The 11,181-nt window shown below is 28.7% G+C and overlaps 1 protein-coding gene across 1 annotated transcript; it reads right to left on the bottom strand.

Annotated features, from left to right (window-relative positions):
- Positions 1 to 1,342: 1,342 nt before the first annotated feature.
- Positions 1,343 to 10,004, bottom strand: LOC131805852 (pickpocket protein 19-like). Its single transcript, XM_059129550.1, has 6 exons — positions 9,748 to 10,004; positions 9,031 to 9,691; positions 8,828 to 8,977; positions 1,949 to 2,135; positions 1,640 to 1,885; positions 1,343 to 1,572 (listed from the first exon to the last, which is right to left on the bottom strand). The coding sequence occupies exons 1-6, from the start codon at positions 9,951 to 9,953 to the stop codon at positions 1,382 to 1,384; spliced, it is 1,641 nt and encodes a 546-aa protein (XP_058985533.1). The 5' UTR covers positions 9,954 to 10,004; the 3' UTR covers positions 1,343 to 1,381.
- Between the last annotated feature and the right edge of the window lie 1,177 nt (positions 10,005 to 11,181).

The raw sequence follows: 11,181 nt of genomic DNA, 5'->3' as shown, positions 1-11,181 counted from the left end.
AAAATATTTTTTAAAGAATATTTTTTCAAGGACCTCCATATGCGTGGGTTTTATTAAAAACCCAGAGGCGTGGATTTTTTAAAAAATATTTTTTCAAGGACCAAACACAGGTGTGGATTTTTTAAAAAATATTTTTTTCAAGAACCAAACACAGGCTTGAATTTTTTTAAAAATATTTTATAAGGACCAAACACAGTCGTGGATTTTTTAAAGAATATTTTTTCAACGATTAATTGAGGCGTGGATTTTTTAAAGAATATTTATTCAAGGATTAATTGAGGCGTGGATTTTTTAACGAATATTTTTTCAAGGATTAATTGAGGCGTGGATTTTTTAAAGATATTTTTTTAAGGATTAATTAAGGCGTGGATTTTTTAACGAATATTTTTTCAAGGATTAATTGAGGCGTGGATTTTTTAAAGAATATTTTTTCAAGGATTAATTGAGGCGTGGATTTTTTAAAGAATATTTTTTCAAGGATTAATTAAGGCGTGGATTTTTTAACGAATATTTTTTTAAGGATTAATTGAGGCGTGGATTTTTTAACGAATATTTTTTCAAGGATTAATTGAGGCGTGGATTTTTTAACGAATATTTTTTCAAGGATTAATTGAGGCGTGGATTTTTTAACGAATATTTTTTTAAGGATTAATTAAGGCGTGGATTTTTTAACGAATATTTTTTCAAGGATTAATTGAGGCGTGGATTTTTTAACGAATATTTTTTCAAGGATTAATTGAGGCGTGGATTTTTTAACGAATATTTTTTCAAGGATTAATTAAGGCGTGGATTTTTTAAAGAATATTTTTTTAAGGATTAATTAAGGCGTGGATTTTTTAACGAATATTTTTTCAAGGATTAATTGAGGCGTGGATTTTTTAACGAATATTTTTTCAAGGATTAATTGAGGCGTGGATTTTTTAACGAATATTTTTTCAAGGATTAATTGAGGCGTGGATTTTTTAAAGAATATTTTTTTAAGGATTAATTAAGGCGTGGATTTTTTAACGAATATTTTTTCAAGGATTAATTGAGGCGTGGATTTTTTTAACGAATATTTTTTCAAAGATTAATTGAGGCGTGGATTTTTTAAAGAATATTTATTCAAGGATCTCCCATAGGCATGGATTTTTTAAAAATATTTTTTCAAGGACCTCCCATAGGCTTGGACTTTTTAAAAATATTTTTTCAAGGACCTCCCATAGGCTTGGACTTTTTAAAAATATTTTTTCAAGGACCTTCCACTAAGACGTGGATTTTTTAAAAATATTTTTTCAAGGACCTTCCACTAAGACGTGGTATTTTTAAAGAATATTTTCCTCATTTATTAAAAAATCGACAATAAAATTGTGCGACATCGACAATTTTTATTTTTCTCTTTTTAATACAACTGACATTCCTTAACACTAATGTGCTTGGTTTTCATACCCTGGTTCGTGGTCCGTATCCTTCCTGTCGATTTGAAATACCTAAAACAATGCTTGGTCAGGTCGATTATGAAAAAATACAAAAATTCGATGATTCCAATGAGGGAACAACCCATGCATAGGCCGGCCAAACCACCAAAAGAGGCTAAAGTAGAGAAATAATATTAGACTCTCTCCGTCTCACAAAAATCTTATGGCAAGAGGATTCCTACCCATCAAATCGAACAAGGTATACACCGGTTTCGTTTGATACACCATAATTGTGTCCGAGAGGAAAAACACCGCCAACTCAATCCGGCTGTCGTTGTGTTCCAGCTCAAGCTCGGGTATATTTCGTACCCGAAAATCGCTCAGATAACGCAACGATTTGCAGTTCATGAAACAGGGACAGTACATGCCGCCCCGTGAGAATTTTACAAAATCCATTTCACCAATTTGCTCGAAGACCTTTAGTTTTTCTGGGATGAAAAGAAACAAAAAATGGAAATTAATTGGCAAAGTGAAGGATATTTAAGGTTCACCATCATTCCGATATAGACATGGCAGGTCCTTGAGACGACAAGGGGGAAAACGTGCCGGCGGGTAGAATAGGTCCACGGTACAATTGCAAAATTTCATGGTGTACTCCTGTTCACATTGGGCCTGGCAATTTTCGTACATGTATTTGCGTTTTGGCAGAGATTTGTAGTAGAGGCTGCTGAGTTCGTCCTGAAAATATTAAAAAGCAACAGTTCTGAAAAATTATTTTTAAAAACTACCCATTTATTTGTGACCTTTGAAAAATATTTTTAAAAAATATCCATTTATTAGGGGCCCTTGAAAAAATATTTTTAAAAAATCCATGTTTAGTGTTGGCCCCTCAAGAATTATTTTTTAAAAAATCCACGTTTATGGATGAGCCGTGAAAAAATATTTTTAAAAAATCCACGTTTATGTATGAGCCTTGAAAAAATATTTTTAAAACATCCACGATGGGTGATAGTCCTTGAAAAAATATTTTAAAAAGTCCACATTTACTTATGAGCCTTGAAAAATATTTTTAAAAAATCCACGTTTATGTATGAGCCTCGAAAAATATTTTTAAAAAATCCACGTTTTTGTAAGAGCCTTGAAAAATATTTTTAAAAAAATCCACGTTTATATATCGACCTTTGAAAAATATTTTTAAAAAATCCACGTTTTTGTAAGAGCCTTGAAAAATATTTTTAAAAAATCCACGTTTATGTATCGACTTTTGAAAAATATTTTTAAAAAATCCACGTTTATGTATCGACCTTTGAAAAATATTTTTAAAAAATCTACGTTTTTGTAAGAGCCTTGAAAAATATTTTTAAAAAATCCACGTTTTTGTAAGAGCCTTGAAAAATATTTTTAAAAAATCCACGTTTTTGTAAGAGCCTTGAAAAATATTTTTAAAAAATCCACGTTTTTGTAAGAGCCTTGAAAAATATTTATAAAAAATCCAAGTTTTTGTAAGAGCCTTGAAAAATATTTTTAAAAAATCCACGTTTTTGTAAGAGCCTTGAAAAATATTTTTAAAAAATCCACGTTTATGTATCGAACTTTGAAAAATATTTTTAAAAAATCCACGTTTATGTAAGAGCCTTGAAAAATATTTTTAAAAAATCCACGTTTATGTCAGAGCCTTGAAAATTATTTTTAAAAAATCCACGTTTATGTAAGAGCCTTGAGAAATATTTTTAAAAAATCCACGTTTATGTAAGAGCCTTGAAAAATATTTTTAAAAAAGCCACGTTTATGTAATAGCCTTGAAAAATATTTTTAAAAAATCCACGTTTATGTATGAACCTTGAAAAAATATTTTTAAAAAATCCACATTTATTGGTGGATCTTGAAAAAATATTTTTAAAAAATCCACATTTATTGGTGGATCTTGAAAAATATTTTTAAAAAATCCACGTTTAATGCTAAGCCTTGAAAAAAATATTTTTAAAAAATCCACATTTATTGGTGGATCTTGAAAAAATATTTTTAAAAAATCCACATTTATTGGTGGATCTTGAAAAATATTTTTAAAAAATCCACGTTTAATGCTAAGCCTTGAAAAAAATATTTTTAAAAAATCCACATTTATTGGTGGATCTTGAAAAAATATTTTTAAAAAATCCACATTTATTGGTGGATCTTGAAAAATATTTTTAAAAAATCCACGTTTAATGCTAAGCCTTGAAAAAAATATTTTTAAAAAATCCACGTTTAATGCTAAGCCTTGAAAAAAATATTTTTAAAAAATCCACGTTTAATGCTAAGCCTTGAAAAAAATATTTTTAAAAAATCCACGTTTATTGTTGGCCCTTGAGAAAATATTTTTAAAAAATCCACGTTTATGGATGGGCCTTGAAAAAATATTTTTAAAAAATCTACGTTTATTTGTGGACATTAAAAAAACATTTTAAAAATCCACGTTTATGGATGAGCCTTTGAAAAAATATTTTTAAAAAATCCACGTCCATGTATGAGCCTTGAAAAAATATTTTTAAAAATCCACGTTTATGGATGGGCCTTGAAAAAATATTTTTAAAAAATCCACGTTTATGGATGGGCCTTGAAAAAATATTTTTAAAAAATCTACGTTTATTTGTGGACATTAAAAAAATATTTTTAAAAAATCCACATTTATTGGTGGATCTTGAAAAAATATTTTAAAAAAATCCACATTTATTGGTGGATCTTGAAAAAATATTTTAAAAAAATCCACATTTATTGGTGGATCTTGAAAAATATTTTTAAAAAATCCACGTGTATGTATGAACCTTGAAAAAATATTTTTAAAAAATCCACATTTATTGGTGGATCTTGAAAAAATATTTTTAAAAAATCCACATTTATTGGTGGATCTTGAAAAATATTTTTAAAAAATCCACGTTTAATGCTAAGCCTTGAAAAAAATATTTTTAAAAAATCCACATTTATTGGTGGATCTTGAAAAAATATTTTTAAAAAATCCACATTTATTGGTGGATCTTGAAAAATATTTTTAAAAAATCCACGTTTAATGCTAAGCCTTGAAAAAAATATTTTTAAAAAATCCACGTTTAATGCTAAGCCTTGAAAAAAATATTTTTAAAAAATCCACGTTTAATGCTAAGCCTTGAAAAAAATATTTTTAAAAAATCCACGTTTATTGTTGGCCCTTGAGAAAATATTTTTAAAAAATCCACGTTTATGGATGGGCCTTGAAAAAATATTTTTAAAAAATCTACGTTTATTTGTGGACATTAAAAAAACATTTTTAAAAAATCCACGTTTATGGATGGGCCTTGAAAAAATATTTTTAAAAAATCTACGTTTATTTGTGGACATTAAAAAAACATTTTTAAAAAATCCACGTTTATGGATGAGCCTTTGAAAAAATATTTTTAAAAAATCCACGTTTATATTTGGGACTTGAAAAAATATTTTTAAAAAATCCACGTTTATATTTGGGACTTGAAAAAATATTTTTAAAAAATCCACGTTTATATTTGGGACTTGAAAAAATATTTTTAAAAAGTCCACGTTTATTGGTGGCCCTTGCAAAAATATTTTTAAAAAATCTACGTTTATTTGTGGACATTAAAAAAACATTTTTAAAAAATCCACGTTTATGGATGAGCCTTTGAAAAAATATTTTAAAAAATCCACGTTTATATTTGGGACTTGAAAAAATATTTTTAAAAAATCCACGTTTATATTTGGGACTTGAAAAAATATTTTTAAAAAATCCACGTTTATATTTGGGACTTGAAAAAATATTTTTAAAAAGTCCACGTTTATTGGTGGCCCTTGCAAAAATATTTTTAAAAAATCCAGGTTTACTGTTGGCCTTTGAAAAAATATTTTTAAAAAATCCACGTTTATGGATGAGCTTTGAAAAAATATTTTTAAATAATTCACGTTTATGGAGGAGCCTTGAAAAAATATTTTTGAAAAATTCACGTTTATGGAGGAGCCTTGAAAAAATATTTTTAAAAAATCCACGTTTATGGATGAGCCTTGAAAAAATATTTTTAAAAAATCCAGGTTTTTGTAAGAGCCTAGGAAAAATATTTTTAAAAAATCCACGTTTATTGTTGGCCCTTGAAAAAATATTTTTAAAAAATCCACGTTTATTGTTAAGCCTTGAAAAAATATTTTTAAAAAATCCACGTTCATGTATGAGCCTCGAAAAATATTTTTAAAAAATCCACGTTTATGAATGAGCCTTGAAAAAATATTTTTAAAAAATCCACGTTTATGTATGAGCCTCGAAAAATATTTTTAAAAAATCCACGTTTATGGATGAGCCTTGAAAAAATATTTTTAAAAAATCCACGTTTATGTATGAGCCTTGATAAAGTATTTTTAAAAAATTCACATTTATGTATGAGCCTTGAAAAAATATTTTTAAAAAATCCACGTTTATGTATGAGCCTCGAAAAATATTTTTAAAAAATCCACGTTTATTGTTAAGCCTTGAAAAAATATTTTTAAAAAATCCACGTTTATGTATGAGCCTTGAAAAAATATTTTTAAAAAATCCACGTTTATGTAAGAGCCTTGAAAAAATATTTTTAAAAAATCCACGTTTATGTATGAGCCTTGATAAAATATTTTTAAAAAATCCACGTTTATGTATGAGCCTTGAAAAAATATTTTTAAAAAATCCACGTTTATGTATGAGCCTTGATAAAATATTTTTAAAAAATCCACGTTTATGTATGAGCCTTGAAAAAATATTTTTAAAAAATCCACGTTTATGTATCGAACTTTGAAAAATATTTTTTAAAAATCCTCGTTTTGTAAGAGCCTTGAAGAATATTTTTAAAAAATCCCCGTTTATGTAAGAGCCTTGAAAAATATTTTTAAAAAATCCACGTTTATGCAAGAGCCTTGAAAAATATTTTTAAAAAATCCACGTTTATGTATGAGCCTCGAAAAATATTTTTAAAAAATCCACGTTTATGGATGAGCCTTGAAAAAATATTTTTAAAAAATCCACGTTTCTTGGTAGGCCTAGGAAAAATATTTTTAAAAAATTCACATTTATGTATGAGCCTTGAAAAAATATTTTTAAAAAATCCACGTTTATGTATGAGCCTCGAAAAATATTTTTAAAAAATCCACGTTTATTGTTAAGCCTTGAAAAAATATTTTTAAAAAATCCACGTTTATGGATGAGCCTTGAAAAAATATTTTTAAAAAATCCACGTTTATGTATGAGCCTTGATAAAGTATTTTTAAAAAATCCACGTTTATGTATGAGCCTTGAAAAAATATTTTTAAAAAATCCACGTTTATGTATCGAACTTTGAAAAATATTTTTTAAAAATCCTCGTTTTTGTAAGAGCCTTGAAAAATATTTTTAAAAAATCCCCGTTTATGTAAGAGCCTTGAAAAATATTTTTAAAAAATCCACGTTTATGCAAGAGCCTTGAAAAATATTTTTAAAAAATCCACGTTTATGTAAGAGCCTTGAAAAATATTTTTAAAAAATCCACATTTATGTATCGACCTTTGAAAAATATTTTTAAAAAATCCACGTTTATGTATCGACCTTTGAAAAATATTTTTAAAAAATCCACGTTTATTTTTCGACCTTTGAAAAATATTTTTAAAAAATCCACGTTTATGTATCGACCTTTGAAAAATATTTTTAAAAAATCCACGTTTATGTATCGACTTTTGAAAAATATTTTTAAAAAATCCACGTTTTTGTAAGAGCCTTGAAAAATATTTTTAAAAAATCCACGTTTTTGTAAGAGCCTTGAAAAATATTTTTAAAAAATCCACGTTTATGTATCGACCCTTGAAAAATATTTTTAAAAAATCCACGTTTTTGTAAGAGCCTTGAAAAATATTTTTAAAAAATCCACGTTTATGTATCGAACTTTGAAAAATATTTTTAAAAAATCCACGTGTATGTATGAGCCTTGAAAAATATTTTTAAAAAATCCCCTTATGTAAGAGCCTTGAAAAATATTTTTAAAAAATCCACGTTTTTTTAAGAGCCTTGAAAAATATTTTTAAAAAATCCCCGTTTATGTAAGAGCCTTGAAAAATATTTTTAAAAAATCCACGTTTATGGATGAGCCTTGAAAAATATTTTTAAAAAATCCACGTTTATGTAAGAGCCTTGAAAAATATTTTTAAAAAATCCACGTTTATGTAAGAGCCTTGAAAAATATTTTTAAAAAATCCACGTTTATGTAAGAGCCTTGAAAAATATTTTTAAAAAATCTACGTTTATGTAAGAGCCTTGAAAAATATTTTTAAAAAAGCCACGTTTATGTAAGAGCCTTGAAAAATATTTTTAAAAAATCCACGTTTATGTCAGAGCCTTGAAAATTATTTTTAAAAAATCCACGTTTATTGGTGGATCTTGAAAAAATATTTTTAAAAAATCCACGTTTATTGGTGGATCTTGAAAAAATATTTTTAAAAAATCCACGTTTATTGGTGGATCTTGAAAAAATATTTTTAAAAAATCCACGTTTATTGGTGGATCTTGAAAAAATATTTTAAAAAATCCACGTTTATTGGTGGATCTTGAAAAAATATTTTTAAAAAATCCACGTTTATTGGTGGATCTTGAAAAAATATTTTTAAAAAATCCACGTTTATTGGTGGATCTTGAAAAAATATTTTTAAAAAATCCACGTTTATTGGTGGATCTTGAAAAATATTTTTAAAAAATCCACGTTTAATGCTAAGTCTTGAAAAAAATATTTTTAAAAAATCCACGTTTAATGCTAAGCCTTGAAAAAAATATTTTTAAAAAATCCACGTTTATTGATGGCCCTTGAGAAAATATTTTTAAAAAATCCACGTTTATTGATGGCCCTTGAGAAAATATTTTTAAAAAATCCACATCTATGTATCAGCCTTGAAAAAATATTTTTAAAAAATCTACGTTTATTTGTGGACATTAAAAAAACATTTTTAAAAAATCCACGTTTATGGATGAGCCTTGAAAAAATATTTTTAAAAAATCCACGTTTATGGAGGAGCCTTGAAAAAATATTTTTGAAAAATTCACGTTTATGGAGGAGCCTTGAAAAAATATTTTTAAAAAATCCGCGTTTCTTGGTAGGCCTAGGAAAAATATTTTTAAAAAATCCACGTTTATTGTTGGCCCTTGAAAAAATATTTTTAAAAAATCCACGTTTATTGTTGGCCCTTGAAAAAATATTTTTAAAAAATCCACGTTTCTTGTTAAGCCTTGAAAAAATATTTTTAAAAAATCCACGTTTATTGTTAAGCCTTGAAAAAATATTTTTAAAAAATCCACGTTTATAGGTGGCCCTGGAAAAAATATTTTTAAAAAATCGATGCCTTGAGAAAAAATTGTTAACCTTTTTTAATCCACTCTCTTTGTCCCTTTTCTGTGTCTCTCTCCCTCTCTCCCCAGATATACTCACCTCAAACACACATTGCCTTATGTCATTCGAATAGAACCTTGTGTCCGGGTGATGAGTCCTCAAAAAGGCATCTATGGATATTAATGTCCTGGTATTAGTGGGCACCTCACGATGCAGATAGGACCAAACATAGGGTTCCGTATGCATAACCTATAGAGGTATATATTTTATTTTCCGAATTCTCCAACATTCCCTCGACTTACCAAAATCCCCTTGACGTTGTGACTCAATGGCGAATGCCATCCCTCCCGAATGTGAATGTCAACATAGAGGCCACTGGATGACCCATAACCCGCCACATGCCACGGATAGTAGGGATCCAGCAGATGTTTAATGGCACCCTCTTTCGACTCGATGGTATTGAACGACAAACACAGACCCTTTTGCGACTTGCGCTGGGTAAATATTTTACAACAATCCTGGCTGGCATTCAGCCAGGAACAGTCGGAGAATATTTCATGGCATTTCCAGGCCATGAACTCAACGACTTTGGTCAAGTTGATGTAGTTCAGGTCGTCCAGCAATCGGGGATTCTCGGCCGAGAGTTCGGCCAGATGTTGCAAACTCTGGAAATGGCCAAAACGCATTGTGTCATAGGCATTGACAGCCTGGCGAAAAATCTCCTCATGCTCGTCGGTCAGATGTTCCGGTTGCAGAAATCTCTCCTTAGCCTCGTCATAACGCTGCCAGTTGAGGCGATTCTGATTGCAAATGGTAATCTCGGGAAAGGGAATTTTATAGATCGGATAATGGAGATCCGAGATGACTGTTTGCATTGGCTTATAGCGAAACACATAGGCAATGCTGGAGGTAATGCGGACATAGAAATAAATGGCCGAGAAGAAAACCAGGAATACCAAGATTCTGGAAGGCAATAAAAATATTTAGTTTTGACTCAAAATTTATTAAATCCTCCCCACTTTTCAAGCCTCGGAGAAGTCCACTGGAAAATGCGTTCCAAGCCATGGACGGTTCGTATGCGCAGAATATCATCTCTCAGACCCTTTCGCAGTCCGGCAGTGTTGGGGGGATTTTTTACGGGGTCCGCTACCCTGATGTCGGGACAAAAATCCAGCAATTTCGAATGATTTCTTCGGATATGTTTGTAGCTTTCTTCCAATAACATTTCACTGAATATTTCTACGAGCGACCAAATTTCAATTTTAAAACCTCTGGATTCCTTGGATGTTTACTGTGGACTGCACTCTTTGGACTGAAGGATATTCGTGTCTAACTCTAATTTGTTGTTGCTGTGGGAAATCGAGAATGGCTGGCAATTTATTTGTGACAACAATGCATTAATGAGTGTCAGTCAACAAATCATAATTCAGACTGAATGACGTACTGAGGGGTTAGATAAAAAGAAATCGCATTGCAGTCAGGAAGGGATTTTTTAAAGGACACAGATGGAAGAGATATCGATATGTGAAACACGGATCTTTTGAAAATATTTTTTTCAAGGGCTATAAACAAACGTGGATTTTTTAAAAATATTTTTTCAAGGCTCATCTATAAACGTGGATTTTTTAAAAATATTTTTTCAATGGCCACCATTAAACGTGGATTTTTTAAAAATATTTTTTCAGGGGTCACCATAAAACTTTGATTTTTTAGAAATATTTTTTCAGGGGTCACCCTAAAACGGGGATTTTTTTAAAATATTTTTTCAAGGTTTATCCATAAACGTGGATTTTTTCATATTAATCTTTCAAGGCTTATCCATAAACGTGGATTTTTTAAAAATATTTTTTCAGGGGTCACCATAAAACTTTGATTTTTTAGAAATATTTTTTCAGGGGTCACCCTAAAACGGGGATTTTTTTAAAATATTTTTTCAAGGTTTATCCATAAACGTGGATTTTTTCATATTAATTTTTCAAGGCTTATCCATAAACGTGGATTTTTTAAAATTAATTTTTCAAGGCTTATCCATAAACGTGGATTTTCTTAAATTAATTTTTCAAGGTTTATCCATAAACGTGGATTTTTTCATATTAATTTTTCAAGGCTTATCCATAAACGTGGCTTTTTTAAAATTAATTTTTCAAGGCTTATCCATAAACGTGGATTTTCTTAAATTAATTTTTCAAGGTTTATCCATAAACGTGGATTTTTTAAAATTAATTTTTCAAGGCTTATCCATAAACGTGGATTTTTTAAAATTAATTTTTCAAGGCTTATCCATAAACGTGGATTTTTAAAATTAATTTTTCAAGGCTTATCCATAAACGTGGATTTTTTAAAATTAATTTTTCAAGGCTTATCCATAAACGTGGATTTTTTAAAATTAATTTTTCAAGGCTTATCCATAAACGTGGATTTTTTAAAATTAATTTTTCAAGGCTTATCCATAA

Source organism: Musca domestica, unplaced genomic scaffold (assembly GCF_030504385.1).
Source record: "Musca domestica strain aabys unplaced genomic scaffold, Musca_domestica.polishedcontigs.V.1.1 62, whole genome shotgun sequence".
NCBI lineage: Eukaryota > Metazoa > Arthropoda > Insecta > Diptera > Muscidae > Musca > Musca domestica.
Note: the sequence above shows the minus strand (reverse complement) of the source record. Positions and strands in the feature narration are given on the sequence as shown.

Bases quoted from the DNA above. Each gene is read 5' to 3' on its own strand.
- LOC131805852 (XM_059129550.1), bottom strand. From the start codon at position 9,953: ATGTTATTGGAAGAAAGCTACAAACATATCCGAAGAAATCATTCGAAA. The intron at 8,978-9,030 runs GTAAGTCGAGGG...ATACCTCTATAG, and splicing joins ACAACGTCAAGGGGATTTTG to GTTATGCATACGGAACCCTA. The intron at 2,136-8,827 runs GTGAGTATATCT...TAATATTTTCAG, and splicing joins TAAGGCAATGTGTGTTTGAG to GACGAACTCAGCAGCCTCTA.